This window comes from Leptidea sinapis, chromosome 36 (genome assembly GCF_905404315.1).
Source record: "Leptidea sinapis chromosome 36, ilLepSina1.1, whole genome shotgun sequence".
NCBI lineage: Eukaryota > Metazoa > Arthropoda > Insecta > Lepidoptera > Pieridae > Leptidea > Leptidea sinapis.
Window position 1 is genome coordinate 6,799,258 of NC_066300.1, and position 18,422 is coordinate 6,817,679.

An 18,422-nucleotide genomic window follows, 5' to 3' on the forward strand; every position below is an offset into this window, starting at 1 on the left:
ACTAACACACAATGACGCACACACTATAGTAATAAAGATACAGTACAGATACAGAAGGCTTCGGAAACAAATGGCGCTCTGAGAGAGAAGAAGCGGCGCAAGAAACTCTCCCAGCATTCTTTTTTTGAGCTCTTTTCAATAAAGATATACAATATTGTGCAGTCCTTTCTATCGCTATAAAATAATCTCATTCTAGTCCCAGGCTCTCCGATCATTTAGATATTCAGCAGTGGAGTAATAGGATTTACGACAGAGCCATTTTTTTTATAAAACATTTAAATTTATTTATAGATAATGCCTGAACAGTTAAGCAATTTGTTTAGCTTCTTAAACTGTGCTGTTGGATTGCGCTAAATGAAATGGATGATATTTCCAGATTTAATAGGTATTTATGGCCATCGGAATCAACCTATGTCAGCTAAATGTTGAACTTTTCCTGCACGTGTTTCTGAGAAACAGGGACCTAGTAGATGGACAGACGTATAATTAGTTTAAGTTAATAAAAAAAAAACATTTGAAGTAATGATACAACAAAAATACTCAAACTTCAATTAATACTCAATGACCACATACACTGTAATTAAATAAAGATATAATATATATTGTGAGCATTTTCGTAACGATTATTAATATGTATATATATAACTAAATGACCTGTAATATATATGACCTGACTTGCAGTTGACCGTTTTTAATTTTTAAAGAGGCACTGAACCCAAAAATCAGCAGAGCTCTCGTTCATAGAGGCTTACTGAAAAAGTCAAATTTTCCCAACCTGTGGTGGTGATATTATGTGTAAAAAGGCATAAAAGGCATTTATTTTCTCAAAATTGATTCCTTTAGAATTCTTTTTGATGTCATGGCGCTCTGAGAGAGAAGAAGCGGCGCAAGAAACTCTCTCAGCATTCTTTTTTTGCGCTCTTTTCAATAAAAATATACAATATTGTACAGTCCTTTCTATCGCTATAAAATAATCACAATCTAGTCCCAGGCTGTCCGATCATTTAGATATTCAGCAGTGGAGTTATAGGATTTACGACAGAGCCATTTTTTTTATAAAACATTTAAATTTATTTATAGATAATGCCTGAACAGTGGCTAGGACTTTATTGTAGAAGTGTGTACATTTACCCTTAAAGCTATTATGTATCTTATGAAGCCTACTAGAATTAGTTACAAGCAATCCCTTATTTCTACTGTTATAATAATGAAAATCACTATCAAGAGCAAAAACCACCACTTTTCATTGGCTTATTAATGATCAATTGATGATTTTGGACCCAATATTAATGGGCTTATTAAAATATTTACAGAACATGGATCAGGACAAAGTAGCGAAAATGTACAGCCAACTACGACAAGAGTCCCTCGCTACTGGAAGCTTGCCCATCACCGTCAGACATATTGAATCTGGTATGTAGGGTATAATTTAGAATACACTTATTATTAAGGGTTAAAATATATATTTTTTTTTTTTGGAAACAAGACAAATGAGCGTACTGGTCACCTGGTAGTGGCGTAGTGATCACTACATTCTCTTGCAACACCAGAGGAATCACAGGAACGTTGCCGGCCTTTAAGGAAGGTTTACACGCTTTTTTTTAAAGGTACCAATGTCGTATAGTTCCGGAAACACCACACAAGAAAATTCCTTGAAAACCGTACTGTGGGGGAAGGTGGACTTCGGCGTCAGGAATCAGGTGAAACAGCTCAGCTAAAGTATGATATTGCCGTTTTGTTCTGCAATATAAATTCAAACACCTTTTTGGGGCGATTTATATCTTTACAATAGGACGAATTCAAGACGAATTAGATATATAACGACGAAATTCATCGCAGGTTTGAAGTATTTACTTTCGACTGGTAGTAGTTTTCGATTTTCAATAAATATTTTTTTTTCGTATTTAACCATTTGCTCCAACTACTAACATTGGCTACCAACACTATGTTATGTTATCACCTTTATGAGCACAAAATTATTATATGTAGCTAGAGGGTGCTGTAACCTATTTACTGTATAATTAGCACAATAAAACGTCTTCGAAATATAAATTGGTAGTTATATACGCATGAATCTGTTATAAATTTCTCTTGATCATCTTCTTTCTAAAACCTTGAGTAGGAATATATAGAAAGAAACCTCATGAATGATAAATGATTTCAATAACATAAAATGGTGTAACCAATTTACTTCAATGCACGGACTAGTAAAAAAGTAAAAGTGTAGCACCAAAACAAGCCGATTAACGTGTAAATACATAGCCCCACGCACACACTTACACTGCTACAGGCCGATAGACGGCCATTATGAGAATTGTCATCGTCTGTGACAGATCAGTTTGCGTCTCAATAAGATATATTTAAAAATGCCGTCGTGCGTTGTGAAAAAGTGTAAAAACGTGACTAAATATAAGTATCTGTGACCATATACGATTATTTAGGGGAGAAAAAATTGTGTAACAAAAACAAAGAACAATTTTGTAAAAATCTTGTAAATATGGCTTTATGGTTTAAGACATTTATTGTTCCATAAAGGAATTTCCTCTTAAATGGAACTTACAGGCTATTTTATAAAAAGTGGGTAACAAAATTGCATCTTAAAGCGTACAGTAAATATAAAGTAATTAAAATAGGCTAATTAGGTAAGTATAGCTTATATACATTTCTAATATGTAATACAAATATTAAATAAAAATTATAATACAAATATTTTATAACAATTATAATACTAGTGGGTAGTTTTAAAACACCATCGCATCAAAATCATACCGACCCGGGCCGGTCGACTTCAACAGTCGACGCGAGCCACGGTTGAGTCACAACTCACTACACAAGATTACGTAGATTCATCGACAACGAGTTACTAGATGTGACAACAGAAAATATTCTTTCTATTCTTTATGCTTTGACAATTCAAATTCAAATTTCTTTATTGGTACGAAAGGTTATGTTACATGATATAATTGGTTGGGACCTTCTTTTAGATGACAAAACCTGTGTCAGAAGATCCCGCTCTTCCATATCTATAATCACTAAGTAGGTACCTACTTAACACTAATAAGGTGTGGGTGTGTGTGTGTGTGTGTTAAATTTAATTCTTAAATAATGAATACGGAATATGGGCTTAAACCCTTTGCCTGTCCTAATAATGGACGAAGAAACCAAAAAAATTTAGCGAATGACTGAAAATTTTTGGAACCAATTTCAACGTGTTACTTTTGTGTTACAATGATGCGCGCGCATCTTAAAATTTCACTCTCATCATTTTTTCATAACGCGTCTAAAAAAGTATTACTTCAAAAATTCACATCGTATATAGTAGTTTTAGTTTAAGATGCCTTTTTTTATTAAAGTAGGCGTTACTTTGCGGAAACCCAAAATCAGTCTCGTGCAAGATTTTGGCGACTCAACATGTCCTGAGGATGCCTTGTGTAGAGGCGAAACACGTGTCGAATAGTTGAAAACTCAAATCATTTGGTTTAAGATGCCCACAACGAAACGAACCCTTCCCTCAATCGGTTGCAGTGCGATCCGCATTAACAATATATGTATATCCAGTGATAAGAATGAGCGAAGCGCACGCGAGGATCCACCTGCGGGGACAGGTGAACGAGCAGGATGTCAACATCGCCATCCGCAGCATGCTGGAGAGCTTCGTGGAGACGCAGAAGTACAGCGTCATGAGGGCCATGAGACAGGTACACTTTGATCATTGTTATTTTAAAACGGCGTGCTGTCAGCAACATCTGGGTGCAATACAATGACGCGTATCGTATCCTGATGAAGTTGCCACGGTACTGCAGCGCGTCGGACATGTTCGCTAAGGCCGGAGTACCAGACTTCTTCGCGATTATAAGATCCAGAACAGCATCTTTTTGGAGTCTTCTCCGTACTTCTAGTAACGAGATTCTCAGTGCATTGGCGGAGGATTTGAACTGTTCCATTTTCAGGCACTGGCACTCAGTGCACCGGGTGGCGAACAAAAAATAGCCCTGATACGACAGGTACCAAACAGGCATGAACAATTTGCATTAAGAGTGACGACAAAATGTTAATTATGATAAGCTTATTACCATTTTTAATTATTAATTTTTGTTTTTATTTCATTTTTAAGTTACATACATTGTATTGGGTATACACCTTTAAATAAAGACTAATAATAAATAAATTGTTAACATTATCGATGGCACCTATATTTATTTTATCGAAATTTAGTGAAAATATACGATGCGCGCGCACACCGTCACGCAATTTCGACACCTTGACGTTAGCTGGTCAACTACCATTTGTGTCATACTTCAGCTATGAAGTCTCTTATAACTCATATGTCTACTGAACCACGTCCAATGGACGTTTTTCAATATATTTATAAACAAGTTCTAAATAACAAAAATAATAATTTCTCTCTGATTTTATAAAAAATAATTTAATGATATTTAATTAAATTATGCGGTATAATAATGTTTTAATTAGTTCTATTTAATATTACATTCTTTATGACAATGTTTTTTACAAACATAAAATTGTACGAGTAATAAAAAAAATTAAGGATTTTTGTTTTATTACGACAAAGAAACCCAAAAATTCTGAGCGGCACTACAATTGCGCTCGTCACCTTGAGTTATAATATGTTAAGTCTCATTTACCCAGTAATTTGACTGACTATTCAGACCGAAACACAATAATGCTGACACATTACTGTTTCATGGCAGAAAAAGGCATCGTTGTGGTACCCATAACCTAGCCGGCATCCTGGCAAGGGAGCCTCCCACTGATTATTTTTTTAATAATAAATTTTAATTACAGACATTCCAAAAATACCTCTCATACAAGAAAGATCACAGTGAACTCCTATACTACATTCTCCGTCAACTCACAATGGACCAACTGGCCTACATGAGGGGACTCCATAATCATTCCCAGTCTGTTATTGAGATATCGGAGAGAGATTTGCTGGAACGAGCCAGGCAGATCAACATATCAGACCTCAAGCCGTTCTACGACAGCCGGATATTCAAACTGAACAACTTTTCATATGATGCAAAGAGGAAAGTCATAATGCACACCATGCCAGAGGTACCGACAGCATCATAAACACTTCAACTCACAAGGGTTCTGGTAATCATTAGATATATAAATTTGGTTACGTCAGATTTGAAGTATTGTAAAGTTGAGCTATTTAATATTGCGGACCTCAAAGCTGTGTCACCATGAATCTCTGTGTTTATAGTACAGCTGTATTTAAAGAATATGATTTGGAAGTTTTATAATTATATTTTTTAATAATATGGTAGATATTTTACAAATCCAAACTTATACTTTCTTAAATCACATGTTTAGATTTAGTTTTTAAATAATAAAGAAATCACAATAACGATCAATCATCTGTCGACCTAGATTCTGTTGTGTTTTTTATTTTCATTGGAAAACAACTGTGACCATGATAGTTCTATCTGGGTTGAAAAATCGGTTACAAGTATTCGATGTACTCAAGTACACATATTATGCATTATAGTACTTATTTTCCATACAGAGCTCGGAATATTTCATTATATCACTTCAAAAATCAAATCTCAAAACAAAGTATAGCAAAACTGAGTAACCACTGTGAACATAGCCACAGTTACAAACTACATATGATGAAATATGCTTTACATAAAAACAAACCCAATACCTATTGAATTCGTTGGACTTTTTATAAAACTGGCTCTAATCAAAGAATTTCTAATGTTTCTTTCCTTTTATTCGTATAGAGTGACATGTTTGCTATGGATAAAACCCTTCTTTATTAAGATCTTTAAGTTAAAAACACCATAACCTTAAATTTTTTCGCCTCTCCTTTAAATAGATTAATGACAGGTTCTATTGTATTAAATACATAATAGAATTAAATATATTCTGTGTTCCTAATCTGGTGTCCGAAATCTTACGTTCATTCGTAGGTGTAGGTTATAAGGTTAATTTGTTTTTATGCTGAAGTATCTCTTTAACAATTGCAAAAACAGACTCCTAAAACAAAAGAGCCACAACGAAATATATTTTCACTGTTAAGTCTCATGGTGGTCTATACACAATTTTAATTAATATTTTATATTAATTACAAATACGAGTGCAAAATTTCATTTTAATATTTTTTTTTATTAATCTTTATATGCAAAATGACTAATAGTTGAATTTTGGCTTTTTTACTGTTGGTAATAATAAATATTTTTTATTTTAAATTCCGGTAACATCTAGATATTTCAAAGCCATAAGACACATCACATAACTCAAGTATTTAATAGAAATAAGAATTAATGTTATTTTATGAATGTTAATATTGTCGCGGAGCAGTTACAAAGTACAATATCCAGCGTTAACCCGTTGTATCTACTATCTGTCCCTTTCCCTCGCGCGAAATATTTGTTTTGTCTCGCTCGTACAGTTACACATAATTGTTATTTTTTTATTTTATGAAAATAAGGGTCCGGACGAGCAGGACGTTGCAACGCAGCTAATGGAAATTGGTACGCCCTGCCCATTACGATCCAGTGCCGGTCAGGATTCTTGAAATACCCAAAACTTCTGAGCGGCACTGCGCTCGTCACCTTGAGACATAAGATGTCAAGTCTCATTTGCCCAGTAATGTAACTAGCTAGGGCCCCCTTCAGACCGAAACACAATAATGCTTACACATTTCTGCTTCACGGCAGAAATAAGCGCCGTTGTGATACCCATAATCTAGCCGGCATCCTGTGCAAAGAATGCCTCCCACTATTTACCTATTAATTAATACTAACCCTTGTCAACATTGCGCATTTCACAATCATTTTATATAAAATGAATACTTTAGGTATATTATATAAACTATTATTGTGCGGTTAAAGTACCTTTTTATTTAACACACTGCTGTCTATATACATAGGCCAGCGAGACAAGATAAATAATGTAAACAAACGAACCGTTACTGAGTTAAATAGTGATAGCGAGCGATTATTATACATTTCTCTATCACACTCGTAAACAGTAATGGCGTCAGTTGGTGTCGACACAGGAAAGCAGTCAGTACCGCAGTTGTCAACATTTGGTCGGTCATTTTATGAATAAGTTCATTCTTGCTTGGATTGTTCGAAGTGACGCGTATTGTTTCGGTATTTTGTTATTATTAATCCATTACTGTTACTTTTCTTGTTGATTTATGATGTTTTGTGAGCAGTTGTTGATTAAAGTTATGGAATAATAGTCCGGCAGCTCTAGACAACCTTTGAAATATAACATATAACATTTTTAGGGTTTCGTAGCCAAGTGGCAAAAAACGGAACCCTTATAGATTCGTCATGTCTGTCTGTCTGTCCGTCTGTGTGTCACAGCCACTTTTTTCCGAAACTATAAAAACTATACTGTTGAAACTTGGTAAGTAGATGTATTCTGTGAACTGCAATAATATTTTCACACAGAAATAGAAAAACAACAATAAATTTTGGGTTAAATAATACTTAGAAGTGAAACACAAAATGTTTCTTTCATCAAACTCATATGTGTGGGGGTATTCATGGATAGGTCTTCAAAAATGATTTTTAGCTTTCTAATATCATTTTTTTCTAAACTGAATAGTTTGCGCGAGAGTCACTTCCAAAGTGGTAAAATATGTGTCACAAGTAACTTTAAAATATGAGAATGATAAAACTAAAACAAATATATGATGTACATTACCATGGAAACTTCCACCGACAATTGGTTTGAACGAGATCTAGTAAGTAGTTTTTTTTTAATACGACATAAATCGTAAACCGCAATTTACCTTTCATTCAATCAACTCAATTATTATTATTATTATTAAAGAACTTTCATATTATGTTACTTGCTGCTACGGAACCCTTCATGGGCGAGACCGACTCTCACTTTTTTTTCAATATTCAAAGATATCGATGAAAATGTTTTGAACCCCTGACACTTTGTTTACATTCCTTATCTCGTCTTGTTGGCTTTACTATAGAAAGATATAATTCATCCGTGCGGCGTCAATCACAAAGTATAAACTCTACATATTACACACACATATTCACATTCTATTTAACAAAAATCTTCTAAGCGTAACTTTAGCTTCCCTAAACTTCAAACAATCTTACATTTTCGAATGATTTTAAGCTACGTACAGACCGATGTAATATTATCTATGTAATACGATGTATTAATCGTAAGAATTTCACTGTGAACAGTTTGAATTTATCAATATTTTAATAATTAATGTATTTTGTAACAATCTATTCATTTGTGGTCGTGACCAAGTATGTGCCTTTATATGCCTTCTTTTTGTAATAATTAGAATTAAGAGTTTTTGTGATGTTTTGTATGTAATTAAATGTCTTTGATAATATCATGTTTTATTTCATACTTGTATTTATAATTTTTACTCAGCCATTGATAAAGGTTTTTGAGTAGTTTAGGCATATATATTTAATTAATATATATATATATTTTTTTTTTTTTTTTGTTAGATTTGATAGATATATTTTGTTTAGCTAAGCTGCAAGATCGCCGAAATAGGTTGGATGAGGGCAGCGCGCAAGGCCGATGATCGTGGAGATCTTTGGTGAGGGCCTTTTGTCCAGCAGTGGACGTATTCCGGGTGATATGATGGTGAACCTGCATGTTATCTGATTACCGCTACGCATGCCACCGGACATTTCTTCGAAGGCACTGGTCCCACCGCTAGCGAGCTAGAGAGAAGCCAAAAATGAGTGTAGTTCCAAAAGGATTGCATCACCTATTGGCGCCAAAGGTATAAGTTTGAATAAAATAGATATTACCTACTGCCTATGGCATACGACAGACTATCCGCGACGCACTGTTTAGTCTGTGATAATAAAAGCTATAGAATTATAAGCATACGGCGCTCAAAAAGTCGGACACACAAAACATTTCATAGATCTGACAAACCGCGCCGTACAAAAAGTGCGCCAAAAAAAATAACGTTCGCCTCAACACGCGATAACGCAGAAGACGCTCATTTAATTAGGGATGGCTTCTTTCCGAAAAATATCGATTTTTTTAATCAATTCGAATCGTTAGCTTGCGTTAGCGTGTATCGTTTTCCAAAAAAACTAAGGTTTAAAATATCGATTTCCAAAGAATCGATTTCTTTTCTAAGTTTGCTTTTATAACGTTAATATAAAATCCATGTGGCGAATAACATGGATCAGGGCATTCGATAATGACAATTATTTTTATTACCAAATCAAAGTCAGATCAGGTATGAAAGAAGATATGAATTTTCGAAATGTATTTATTTCATGAAAAAGTTAAATTTCCCAATGCTTTGTATCTGAACTTTTTAAAGCAGCTATTTACATCATATAAATTTTGAAAAAGGTATTTGGTTATAGAATTGAATACTCAATATGAAACAGTCCTCTTAATACCCAAAATTCTCTATTTTTTCTTCTTTTTTGTATGTCAAGTACATTTCGTCCTTCAGATACAAACAAAACACAATACAGGGCAATCCCTACACTACTGCCGACAAAATTACCGAAAATGTAGGTCGTATGCGTTGAGTCTGCGAAACATCTGCTAAAGACATTTAGCGCGCAATGCAGACTTTTTGTGTGCCGCAGACTCGATAGCACAAAAAGTGTGTCGTCTATGATAGGCCTTAGGTTTAAAGAAAATAAAAAATGATTTTAAAGGTGGATCCACACATTTTTTGCTGGTGGTATGCAGTCATTTTTTTATATCATTGCCATTGTAGGCCGCAGTATCGCTGTGATTATCCGAATGATATCTTATCCGAAGCCGCGAGCAAAATGACCTTTCTCCTAAGAGTAGCATCCGCTGCATTGTTGTGTGCCGCCGAACGATGCAAAATGGGTGTGTTTCCACCTTATTAGGATTTTCAAAATTTTGCCTAAATAAATTATCTATTACAAATGTTTCACTTAATTGACATAATTCTTCTGCATACATTCGATGTTACCAACATTGCTGGTTGTGATTCTTCTGAATATAGTAGGGGACAATTTCAGCTAATCGAGTTTGTAAGTGATTGGTATTCATCCCTATTGCGCTTGATGAGGAAAATGAAAATAAACCGTTATATTAGAACTAGTGAGAGTGGTGTTTAGGACTGGTAGCGCATCGCCTAAGCATTATCTTGGGTGTAAACCATTCGCAGTAGGTACTCTCGTGTACTCACACAATAATATAAAGAACGGCAAAGAGATGGTAAACTATACAATATATATACATATACCTATGTGTAGTCAAGCGAGTAAAAGAGAATAGAGAAAGACCTCTGTCTGACAATCGTTAATTTTAATATTATATTTAAAGTAGGTACGGTGATAATAAAACTTCCAAAATTTTCACAATAATTTAATAAAACAACTCATCTCTCAATATTTATTTTCACATAAAAATCTTAACATACACAATTAAAACATAAAACTATCAAGTTGACAATTTTTTAATCAAAATATCCGATGAGTGAATTTATGTACAATATCTCATTTATTGGAATAAAAAAATAACAATTTCAACATTAGATTCTTTCATTCCATTCAATTTTAATATTCCATTTTCATTAAAATAATCGTTTAAAAAATATTTGGTCCCTAAAATACCCGAGAGCACATAATTTCATTCAGTAACATCAATCTCGTCCAATATTTTACCAGCAACAATTTAAAAATATTACACAACTAATGTCCAGCATTATTTATTTAATATGTTAATATGAGCATTATTTATATTTTGTTGAGGAAAGAAGATAGAAAGGAAAGAATAGAGATAATCAGAAAATATAAGACCTCTTTGAACGACAAGAGTTAATGCTCTAATTATTAGATAGATATACTAAACACTCAATTCTTAGTCGCTCGAATCATCGGACCCAAAGTCGTAACTGCTTCCACTGCCGCTGCTACTAAAATCAGAATCACAATCGCTGTCTGATTCATCTGATGAAGAGTAGTCTGATGATGAACAACTAGAGCAGTCAGAGCAATCTGAACAACTCGAGTAATACTTATTCTTTGCTGGCGTCTTGCATTTCCCACCGCTGCACTTAGCCGCCATTTTGCATTTCCCACCGGCGCATCTAGCCGGCATCTTGCATCTCCCATCGCTGAATTTGGTTGAAGTCTTGCATTTACTGCCGCTGCATTTGGATGGAATTTTGCATTTGCCACCACTGCATTTAGATGGAATCTTGCATTTGGATGGAATTTTGCATTTTCCACCACTGCATTTGGGTGGAATTTTGCATTTTCCATCACTGCATTTGGATGGAATCTTGCATTTCCCACTACTACAAAGAAAAAAAATTGTGTTAGAACTTGTATATTACCTAATAAAAAAAACTTAAAGAAAGCCTTAAAGTGCTAGTTGCAAATTGCCTCTTTTAAATTTATTAAGTACCTATCTACATTAGGTACCTAAGTACTCCAAATTTAAATAATATCTCGAAGTATCAACTAGTGATATATGTAACCATATTATATTAAAGATTATCCAAGTACACAAAATTAATATATTTAAATGACAAAACAAGCCCGTATTTGCAAATATACCTAAATCAAGAATGAGCTGCATACAAATTATATGGCTTCAAGTTAGGAATTAATGCATCGAAAGAAAAGCATAGTGGGTCTAACAAATTTTCATTTTTCAAGTAGGTAATTAAATATGTCACGTGCCAGAACTACCTAATAAGCTTTTTATCTGTACCTACATTATACGATTATATTTGGAAAGTGGATGTAGTTAATGATTCCTACATTATATGAGAACGTACCTTGTGACTACCAATGCCAGTCCAACTTTATTAAAGCTTAGTTATAAGTAAAAGACTCATAGATTTTTCGAGCAATTCGTAATTACCTGCATTCAGATTGCCTTTCCTTGACCTTTTTAATTGATGGAGACTTGCGTTGACCGGAGCATTCAAAACTCCAGTGTCCATATTGCTGACACTTGTAGCATCGCACCCCTTCTAGATAATCAGCCTGGATCACCTGCCTGTATTCAAATTAAACATAATTAGTGAAAAATATAAAATTAATATCCAATAACTAAGCAATAAAAAAATTAAAGATTATTTTACTTCTTTTGTGGTTGGCCTTTTCCTATAGTCATGGTTAGAATATGATAAATTCAGCAACTTCGAGAAAACGTAGTTCGCAACGGATATGCCCAACTTTTTCGATTACTGCTGTCTGCTACTGAACTGAACGAAAAATTTAACTGACGACCGTTTTATAGAGGTTTTATGCGAACACCCTCAATTCTTTGAATCATTTTATAATCTGTGAAATAAAACCATAGATATTTAACTCTTTTTGTTTGATACATACAGGATATTAAAAAAAATTCTTTACTATATCTTAAGGCGTATGTTGGGACTCTCTTGCAAGTCTCTGCCGGGGGGTTTTTAGTTTTTTGTTAATTTTTTTGGCTAATTCAATTGTTCTCTGTTCTTCAATATTTGATCCAAAAAATTTTTTGATCGTTTTTTTTTAATTTTCAAAAATTAAAACTCTTCAACTTCTCAAGTTAGCGCCAACTATAGATTTTTTTTATAACTACTTTGAAACTATCTCTTATGTGTTCGTCCAAAAAAAACATCTGTTCGGCCTTAATTACCTTTTAATTTAATTATAAACTTTTTTATCCCACGTTAATTTTTTTTTTCCGCGCATGTGCAGTAATCTTTGCCATAATTTTTATACAGTGAAAATTATCCAATTTTATGACAGTGGTTTATCACAAAAAATTTATAGTTGGCGAAAACTTTCAATCTCCCGCTACACGACGATATCAGTTATAGTGCCACCTGACAATAACATAGTTAATTACTCTTTGGTTAATTAATTACGGAAATACGCACGTTTCACGCGCGCGCGCGTGTTTGTGTGTATGTAACTGATATCCTTTGTAGAGTACCGAGAAATTAAATCAGCTTTCAATAATAACTGAATGATGTAAATTCTGTACACGATCGCGTCTAAGGTTTGAAAAATATAAGATCAGGGAAAACCGGTAATTAATCCAAAGGTTAGTTGGTTTAATTATTTAGTCACATAAGAAAAAAATTAAATTGATACTTTTTTATACTCGTATATATTTAATTTTCAATGCAAAACTAAGATTAAATTTAGGTCATCGCCGCCGAAACATTCTTGCAACATCAGAGGAATCACAGGAGCGTTGCCAAATTTTTTCTTGGAGAATAAAGAAGATCGTCACGGTTTGTTTGTACATGGCAAGGGCAAACATCCAGATGGTGCTAATGAAAAACCTAAGTCTAAAACAGACAGGACTATGGCAAAGCTAGGATTTGTTGAAAACGGTACACTAAAATATAATTTCTGGAACGTTTGATGTAAATGATTTTTAACATTTTCATAAATACAATTTTAAAAAATTATTTAAGTACATATTATTTATTAAATTATTCTCTCATATTTCAAAAATCAAGAAATATGTGAAATACGTGTTGAATCAATTTTGGATAGGTATTAAAAATGAAAATGTTTGCCTTCACCATTATTATACAAGGTAATTGGATAATCGACGTATATTTGTAAGGAGGTTATGCGACGACGAGGACCTATTGCGTGGCCTGTGAGGAGTCCGGACTTAACACCGGTCGATTTCTATGACCGGGGTTACATAAAATGTCTAGTTTACGAAGTCTCGCATGTGTCAACCGCGGAAGAACTTAAAACAATAATTATGAACGCATCAAATGCGATGCGGAGTAATCACTTCGAGCAACAACTTTAATTAGGCTAAATTACAATATGTCGCTATTGTCACTTATTATTAATTGTTATTATTACTACACTGTTACTGGTTCTGAATTGTATTTTTTGTTTTATTTATATTGGGTATTCTTTTAAAGTGAAACTTTTATTACATCGTCCCAAACTCTTTCGTCTGTGTGTTGCATGTCGCGCAATGGTCGGGCGGCGCCTATAGTTCACAGCAGCTGACCGTGTAGTGTACAGACTATTGAATGAAACCCTAAATAAAATATTGTTTTCAGTTTTTTAATATGTATATATTATCTAAATAATTGATAAGTATTATGTATGTCGTACTCTCCCTGAATAAAAATATTGATTGAAAAGTATTGGGAACCAGTCACCCCATGTAAATTGTAGGTATATCTATATATATACATGAAAAAGAATTGAAAGTATTCAAATTTTATTATTTTAATCCTTTTCAATCAATATTTTTAACCAGGGCTAAGACACAGAGTTCAGTAAAAATATTAGTTGGAGAAGTCTCAAATGGATAATAATAAAAGTAGACTAAGTAGTCTACTTTTATTATTATCCATTTATCATTCCAATTTTCCAAGTATAAAATATAAAGCGATTTTTATACCCTTAATGGAATATTATTCCAAAAAATTTTAGTTAAATGTCTATAATGTGAAAAAAAGTTTAACTTTTACTGTGGTTACATAAAACCACACAATCCTTTTTTAATTTTATTTTATGGAAATTTTAAAGAGCCACCAATGACGTTCTATACATAAGAACGACCCTAAGTTTAGTTCGAATACGAATTTTCCGCCTTTTTATTCGGTTATTTTGAAATAATAATAATTCCTAGTTATTTTATTTTAGGAGAGCTAACAAAACGGTTATATTTTTAAAATAATGTGCAGACCTAGTTTCATAAAGTTTTTTTGTTGTTCAGGCATTTTAGCGAAAAAATATTGAAATAATATTGTTTTTAGTCTCGCAGTTGTAAATTTGGTTGGATAATTATTGTTTTAATAATATTGGTAAATAGACAGTGTTAAATAAACTTATTATATACTTAATTCTTTTTTTTACTAGTATCTACTTGATTCTAGTATAAAATTTGAGGGTACTTAAAAATATACCATGATTGCAACACTCCTGAATATCCTTCTTTATTTTATTTTAAGGCTGTCAGCTATATCATTATTAGTCTACATACTTATAACACACTATGTAGGCAGTACCAGCTTCATTGTTTGAATCAACATAACTATAATCTTCTCCTTGTCTCCATTGTGAAGCTTGCAACTGCCTCACCAAAGGGGATTACTTAAAAAAAAATTAAAGGGGTAAATCTATGCCCGACATTGAGCTCAAAACTCATGAGTGCCTCACCCAAATGAGATTATTATAATCTTTTACTATAGGGGTTACCATTATACAGTAACAGTATGACCGGGTAAACTTGGTTGTACTATTAATGGAATCTAGTACTTACTGTTGTTTGATTTAATAATGCTTTAGATTTTTTCGAAATTCCACAAGCAGGGTCGAAAAAAAAACAGTAATTCCTAAGGTGACATTATTTTTCCCGGTGTTAGGCATAGTTACTTATGGAATTATAGATTGTCGATGTCATTTTTAACATCATTGCTAATTGAGAAAATAAAACTCACAATTCTTCACAACCATTTAATTAAACACCTCATTTAAAAAAAATATTTTCAAATTTAAAATTCATAAACTGATTGATATATATGAATCAATCGATATCAAACATAAAATTATAAGACATTTGCATACAATCATCTTAACTTAAAATCATAGTTCTAACACAATATCTTAATAGCAAATTCACAAAGCATTATATTATGAGTTCAACTCAAACTACACTGTGAATTTATAATACATACTTTAGAATATATTCACAATGTCAATAATATACTTACACCTGCTCGGAAAGCGTATTCACATCATGATGACAACTGGGCCGAAAGTACAGTTATTAATTTGTTTAAAAAAATTGTATAGACATCCATTATTCAATTCAGCAGGCGGAAAAATTATTTTAAAAATCCATTTCGAGCTCATTTGTTTTTATGTTTGACTATTTAATGTTATGACCAATATTTTAAGAGCAGTCATGAACACTTCAATAGCTACTTCTAGTCCAATTTCTAATGTATATTTACAATTTATTTGCTGAATTTAAAATAATTTGCTTATTTTTACCCATAGGTGTAGTTTATTATAGCACTATCTATCACTCTTGGAAAAGTGTGATTCCACTACTGGATTTATTGAGCCCCTCTTCATCATCTTGTGTTTACAATTGCACCATGATTTGGAATAAACAATGTATTATTTTTTTGCCATATAGTACACATATTTTCTAAGACAGGTTACATACTTCTATTTGTATCTTAGTTAATACTTGCATACACTCCGTTATGGCTATATTTCACCAGGTCACCATGGTGCGGTCACCATTGTGTGTGTAAGCTACCATACTAGACGCCACAGTCAAAACGTGTCCGAGCTGGTCACGCAACCAAACAGACACCAGGTGAGTAACTCTATAGAGCTGTTTACATTTTTTATGGAAAAGGAGGACAAAAGAGTGTATGGGTCACCTAGTGTTAAGTGATCACTGCCTACATTTTATCACTGTGGTGTCCTGGTGGAATATATTCCTTATACTCACCCACTTTAGTAGATCTCTGAAGATTACAACATTTTATTTCTTACTAATAAGAATCATATTAAATTTAGATAAGTCTAATCTAATGACCAGTACAATAATTTAAATCTGATTCTACTGTTTGAGAGAAATAATAAGCCTTAAACATTTGAGTAATCCTTAAGATCCATTTTATTTTTTTCTTAACATTATAGAGATGATACCAACAAACAAACTATGGACATACAATAATCTGAGGATTGCAAATCATGATTCAGTCACTTGAAGAATCAGAGCCGGAGTTATTGCTGCTTCCGCTACTGCTGCTGCTACTGCTGCTATCAGATTCAGAACCGCTTTCATTTTCTGAGTCACTATCTGATGACGAGCTGTCTGAAGATGATCCTGATGATGAACTGGATGATTCAGAGGAATCCGACTTAGAGTTACGCTTCTTTTTTGCTGGTATCTTGCATTGTACATGACTGAAATAATAAATTACTATCATGGGAAACCCGGGTAATTGTTTTCAATAGTTTGATGAGGATAATTTTATTAATGATAGTAAATAGAAGGGTTTAAATTTCTTAAAGATCTATTTGTTGTTAAGAGTTAATATATTAAATATCTGAGCACTTGTTTAGTGCCATATTATTCTTAGGTATATCACAGGAGAGAGATTGATTAATAAGAATGTTACAAAATATATCCAAAGAAATTGATAAGGCTTCTCAAGTGCTCGGACAGTATAAATTCATAAATTGTAGAATTACATAAATTACCTAAATATGGCAATACAAGGTACTCATTGAAAAGTAAGGCAATTTTTTTTTAATTTATTTATCATATTACAATTTCAGTATAATATATACAAAACTAGGTCAACTTAACATCTGAAAAACAACATAGGTTACAATTATTAAAGCTAATAATTAGTTTAACATGTCTCAATGTAACCTATGATTTACTTTAAATCAGTAAATAATTGCTAATTTTAAAAGGAATAAGAACTCGGTATATACATTAATATTGTAAGTGGTTTCTATAGTTTTTAAATAAGTTATCCTTAAATCTGTTATTAATTTGAATTTTGCCAGTCAATGAGGGGCAGCTCATTTAGCAAGGAAGGTATGAGGTTATCAAAAGTTCATTCACGGTGCATGTTGCAGTTTCAGTTCAGAGTCATAGCTCATGTTTGTTCAGGATGATCTACTTTTTGCAACTTTATTTAGTCATTACAAATGTATTTGCCCAATAACATTAGCTTCACTTTCTCAAAAATGGACAAGATTTTGCAATGATATTTTGTTTCAATTTGGTAAGCATATTAGCAGGTAAAATATTTTTTTTTAATTTTGAAATGGATGTAATTTAATTAAAGTTAGGCATTAAAACAAATTATTTTGACTAACATTATTAACACCAAATAAGGGTATGTTGGTAAAACTAGTTACTATTTACATGAAAATGTTACCTGCTGTTTGAATTTTTTTCCTTGAGATTTTTCTTTAATACTTGCGTGCGGGAGGGGCGGATTAGTATTTTTCGTTGTCCGGTGCATTCGAAGCTCCAATGACCATATTGCAAACACTTTTGACACCGAATTCCTTGAGGAAAGGCAGCTGCCAATGCTAACTGCCTACAAACAAATTAAACACAATAACATAGGAATTTTAGACTTATCGAATATAAGATACAAATAAGGTATTTTCGTACTTCTTTCTTTGTGCTTGGTGTCTGTTATAAGTACCCAGAGTCATTGTATAGTAAAATTATTTAGTTGTCGATTAGAAGTAGCGATTTCGGCCTGAAATATTGCTTCACATTAATTCACAATCACAATAATTCAAAACCAATGGTTTTAATATGAGCTTTTGCGTAGCTTTCACCTTCAAATTAAATCTATGAATGAATTGCGATGCAATCTAAAGTATAAACTGTAAACATAAATGTGCAATAGCCAATAGACGTAAACACAATTAAAACTAAAAACACGACAAATG

General features: G+C 32.9%; 2 protein-coding genes across 2 annotated transcripts in view; one reads left to right on the forward strand and one right to left on the reverse strand.

Moving 5' to 3' along the window:
* Nucleotides 1-8,354, forward strand: part of LOC126975442 (DNA replication licensing factor Mcm2) — a 31,938-nt gene extending 23,584 nt beyond the window's left edge. Inside the window, exons 13-15 of the mRNA XM_050823334.1 lie at nt 1,314-1,413; nt 3,559-3,698; nt 4,807-8,354. Coding sequence (XP_050679291.1) covers nt 1,314-1,413; nt 3,559-3,698; nt 4,807-5,094 — 528 coding nt within the window. The 3' untranslated portion in view covers nt 5,095-8,354. The remainder of the gene's footprint in view (nt 1-1,313; nt 1,414-3,558; nt 3,699-4,806) is intronic.
* An 8,226-nt stretch (nt 8,355-16,580) lies between these two features.
* On the reverse strand, nt 16,581-18,391 carry LOC126975478 (zinc finger CCHC domain-containing protein 10). Its single transcript, XM_050823397.1, has 3 exons — nt 18,136-18,391; nt 17,894-18,058; nt 16,581-16,904 (listed from the first exon to the last, which is right to left on the reverse strand). Exons 1-3 carry the CDS (start codon nt 18,177-18,179, stop codon nt 16,694-16,696), a joined length of 420 nt encoding a protein of 139 aa, XP_050679354.1. The 5' UTR covers nt 18,180-18,391; the 3' UTR covers nt 16,581-16,693.
* Nucleotides 18,392-18,422: the final 31 nt, after the last annotated feature.

Bases quoted from the DNA above. Each gene is read 5' to 3' on its own strand.
- LOC126975478 (XM_050823397.1), bottom strand. From the start codon at position 18,179: ATGACTCTGGGTACTTATAACAGACACCAAGCACAAAGAAAGAA. The intron at 18,059-18,135 runs GTACGAAAATAC...ATTTGTTTGTAG, and splicing joins CACCAAGCACAAAGAAAGAA to GCAGTTAGCATTGGCAGCTG. The intron at 16,905-17,893 runs GTAACATTTTCA...TTATTATTTCAG, and splicing joins GAAAAAAATTCAAACAGCAG to TCATGTACAATGCAAGATAC.